Raw genomic sequence first — 4,739 nt, forward strand, 5'->3', positions numbered from 1 at the left:
GTCCCAATGAAGCAAAATGAAAACCAAAATTTTAAGTTCATTCTAATTGATTCTAATAATTATGTGAAAATAATAAAATTTTATATGTTTCATATTTTATAATATAGTTCTCTTTAGTTTTTGTCACATATGATCATTATTATTATATCATTTAATAATATATAAATAATTTTTATATTTATTTTATTATATTGTTCATTTCAACCATTGTTCAATTCTTATTGAACGTTTGTAATCCGATATGAATTTCAGAACCTTGATTTTCATAAACTACTTCAAAAAGATTGTCGAATAATAAGAATGTGAAACACATTTAATTTGCTATAGAGATAAGAAATTGCTCACAAATTTTCTACGTTCCGTTATCGATCATTCTCCTTGATATGATGGCTGTGTTTCTTTCTGCTTTTAACTTTTTTCTAATAGGAATGTGAATCACATTTGCTATAGAAAAATAATACATAGCTTTCCCTAAATATATAATTAGAATGATGAAACAAATCATTAATTAGTTACATAGTTTTAATTAACGAGGCAAATCAATTGTTCCTTCTCAGCAAGTACAACGACTTAACGTGTATAAGCAATTATCTTTGCTTCGCAAGAAAGATGGATTTATTTGCAATTGTTGAATAGGTATTTAATTAATGGTTTGAGACATGCGTATGCATCATATGGTATATATATGTAGCTGTATCTGATGTGATCTTAAAACAGTTTTCTTTCAGTGAAATAATTTTTTAAATATATTTAAAAGAGCTTAGGTTTGTCTCTTATTATACTGTATTTTATAAAAATTATTTGCAAGCAAGCCAATTGTCAAGCTTTGCTGCAAGTCATGACAAGCTTTTTTTAAGGCAAAAAAATTGGGTCAATATATTTTAATTTAATTCTTGTTAGAATATGCTAACAAAATTGATTTGCATAATTATTTGTTTTTTTTTCATAAATTTCATGCTGTAATATATAATATTACTGCATGTTATAATTAGGAAATTTTGTTTCATAACGAGTTGTGCGTGAGCATGTTTATAGCTTAGGTGAGTAGCATTGGAGCTTGGAAGAGCATATTCCTAGGCAAATCTATCATATTCAAGCTAGGGAGAGATTACTATGTGCAGAATCTAGATGTGTCTGGAGATCAATTCAGACTCATCACATCATCCCATATATTGTGTATTGGGTGACGTAGTGCATCCATATTAATCTTCGGATGTGTCTTAAACTAGGCGAATTCGAATCTGCTACTATCCTCTTCGTTAAATTCAATGTCCTTGTTCTTCCATTTCGGCCGAGTTGCCTTCAATTGAATTGAGCATATTTTATTTAAATTTAATTCTTGAGATGTTTGTTTGAGCGTATTGATGCCCCAAATTTCAGATAAATTATTTGATCTCCTCTCACTTGCTGACTTCCACTCCTTCCATCTATAAATAAGCGAGGTTCCTTCCTCTGGTTCTGAAGCTCCCCTGCCAACATGTACCTCAAGCCGGTGCTCATCCTGCTTCACCTTCTCCACCAAATCTTCTATCTCCTCTCACTTATCCTCCATCGAATTGGACTAAACCCAATCTTCCAAACCGCGCTACCTGATAACGAAGAGGTAATATTCTCCGCCGAGCCTTCGCCTGCCGTCAAAGCCGCGGCCGCGTCGATCAAAAGCCAGTTACCAGTGGTCGATTACATCTGTTTCTTCAAGAGTAAACACACCGGCGTAGGACGAGAACAGCCACCGGTGTGCGCCGTGTGCCTTCAGTTCATGGAAGCGAGAGACCAAGTACGGGAACTCGGCAACTGCTGCCACACGTTCCACGTGTCCTGCCTCGACCGATGGCTGGACCTCGGCCGGTTTAGCTGCCCTTTATGCCGTTCCACGCTTCTTCCGCCTCCGGCAGGCAGCCAGAGAGGACTACTCCTTCTCAAGCTCCTCATCACCGGCGAAGCTTCTTCATTACTTAGAAGCTGCTAATTTGTTTTTAGTTAATTATGGAGGATTTCAATTAATCCCTCTTTAAAACCATTAGTTGTAACGAATCAGTACTTAATAATTTACAAATGAGAGTGATTATTTTGGGACAGACGCTGATGTTTTTGGGTGATTAAGATGTTAAATATTTAAAAATCATTAATTTTAAAAAAAAAATTAAAATTTATCATTTAGCTACTTTCAATATCAGTCATTCAATTCAATTCAAACATCTAAGCTTATGTTCGTATTAATTTTATTTTTAAGTTATTTAATGAATGGGCTAACTTAATTTATCTCTTAAAAATTAGTTAAATGAAGTTGAAAATTTCTAGCTAAATTGCTCTCACAAGAACAGTCTCTGAGATGCGTGCAAGTCCGATATGACAGCTGGCATTATTATTTATGACGCATTTGATGAACGATCTTCGCTGTCCAATATCTACCATTAATGTAGATTTTTTTTTTTTTGTATTTACCAAAGCCTTAATTAATGATTATTTTAATAGATATTGACGTGTCCATCCACCATAAATATTATATCTTTTCTGTCGTCAGATTGTATAAATTATTCAAAATTTTTTGTTTTCTATATTGGCTTTGGCCTGCACTAAGGTAATTGTTTTTTAATTACATTTTAGCTTAGCTTCACCGTTAAATTAATTACGAAACTTCCGAAGACTTCCATTGAGGAGTAATTATAGTGTTCGGACACCGAACGCGTCCAAAGAACAATATCACAGCGCCACTTCACTTGGGTGTCGGATTCCCGGTTTTTTGTCTGTACATAATAACTTCTCTCCATTGAGGCCTTTAAGGATCATTTTGCGGACTTCAATATTTATGGCGATAAAGAGAAAAAAAGTTTAATATCTTGGTTTTGAATGAAGATTCCAGCACATGCACTTATAGATAAAAGAGAGATGTGTAAAAGTTATAAGAGAATAAGAATTTTACGTGAAAATCTCTACAAAAGGAAAAAAAAATTATGAGACATTGCCCAATTGAAATGATTCCACTAATGTTTGTAGTCGATTGCAATCTTGAGGGAAAATCCTTGGCTCATTATAACACATAGAGCACAATATATAGTTGGGGTTGTAAGAATCCAATGATAAAGGAGTCATTCTTAAGAGAAAGTTGACATGTTCATTTTGTTTGGCGGGCCACATTAGTCCGAGGGACTATAGTCGCCGGGCGATGGCAGTCAGAGGGATTGTAGTTGATGAGCAACAGAGATCGAAGGGATCACAGTTGGCTGGTGACAGTCCTTGGAGGGATCATAGTCGGACGGAGAGTAGTCAGCAGGCAATAGTGGCCAGATAGACCATACTCGATTATAAATAGAGGTCAGAGGGACTGTGGTCAGCAGGAAACAATGGTCAGAGGGACCATAGTCTGCGGCCATCGTAGGTCGGAGGGACCATAGTTGGTTGGCGATGGTGGTCGGGGGGACCATAGTCTACATGCAACAATGGTCCAACGGATAGTAGTCAGCGAGCGAATGTGGATGGATAAACCATAATTGATCGGTGATGGAGGTCGAAGGGACCGTATTCGACCAGCAACAGAGGTCGGAGGGACTGTAGTTCGTGTGAGATGGTGGTCAAGGGGACCATACTTGGCAGCCTAGCAGATGGCTAATAATGGTTGGCCGCGCAAGGAGGTCCAAAAGTGGTCGGTGGTTAGGTTGAAGCAGGCAGCAGTCGACAGCTGGGTGTATGTCTAGAGACGGTCGATGGTCGGGCAGTGGTCCGATGATGGTCAGTTGGAAGTTCGGTGGCTTTGGGGACTAGATAGAAGTCAAGCGGTAGTTAGTGACCATGCAGTGGTCCGATGATGCTCGAAGGAAGTTCGCCGATGGTGGTGCTAGAGCTCTTGTAGCTTTAGAGCTATCCTTAATCTATAGTCAAATGTCCCTTTTTATGTAGAGAGTATGAGTTTGTCTATAGATTTTCATGAGTGACATACCCCATAAATATAAAGAAGATATGAGGCATGTTTGGAGTGCTCCATTAGATGGCTTGTATTAATTCCCCTTATCATAGAGCATTTTTGCCTTAATGATATTAGAATTTAGTGATCATTGGCTCATTGGATTTGTCTCGTCGAGCCATTCAATCTGACTATAAACATGCCTTATTTGGATAACATTTGGTCATCCAATTTAGGCTTTGAATCTTTCAAATAAGCTTTGGGTTTGTTGAGCTCTGGATAACATATAGAAGCATACCAAATAAAAAATTTTAAAATATTTGTACTATGTCAAAGCAATACCGAAATTGTGCTTAAATCCTACAAAATATGCCTGCTACAGTTGCCCCATTTCCTGCAAACGACACCAAACTCGTGTCATATCTCACGCATGCGGAAAGATGGCCCCGATCGTTGGCCATCCTTGTCATTAAAAGCCAGGGAAGCGAGACCTTCAAGTTGTTCTCTCGCTCATTTCCCTCACGCGAAGACTCTCATACTCCCGCAAGCACCTCCAATCTTCTTCCTCCACTATCAAGCTCTTTACCTCTTCCCCTTCGCAAGTTTTAGCCAAACTCTACAAGCAAGCCGCAATTCGGCTAACTCCAACCAGCCTAACTCTATCCGATCCAACCCGGGAAGCCGACCCCTCTCTGCCTCTCATTCATCCAACTGACCGCAACCAAGACCAAATACCTGCTATTGACGAACTCCCACTCATCCTTTTCTACCTGATTCAATCAGCCCTAGCCAAACCCCTCTAGGGACTTCTTAACCGAGAGAGAGAGAGAGAGAGAGA

General features: G+C 38.3%; 1 protein-coding gene across 1 annotated transcript; it reads left to right on the plus strand.

Annotated features, from left to right (window-relative positions):
* Window positions 1-1,316: 1,316 nt before the first annotated feature.
* On the plus strand, window positions 1,317-2,078 carry LOC110099358 (RING-H2 finger protein ATL73). The gene has a single exon (XM_020826476.2). The coding sequence runs from the start codon at window positions 1,478-1,480 to the stop codon at window positions 1,967-1,969; it is 492 nt and encodes a 163-aa protein (XP_020682135.1). The 5' UTR covers window positions 1,317-1,477; the 3' UTR covers window positions 1,970-2,078.
* Window positions 2,079-4,739: the final 2,661 nt, after the last annotated feature.

The sequence above is a fragment of the Dendrobium catenatum genome, unplaced genomic scaffold (genome assembly GCF_001605985.2).
Source record: "Dendrobium catenatum unplaced genomic scaffold, ASM160598v2 fragScaff_scaffold_1580, whole genome shotgun sequence".
NCBI lineage: Eukaryota > Viridiplantae > Streptophyta > Magnoliopsida > Asparagales > Orchidaceae > Dendrobium > Dendrobium catenatum.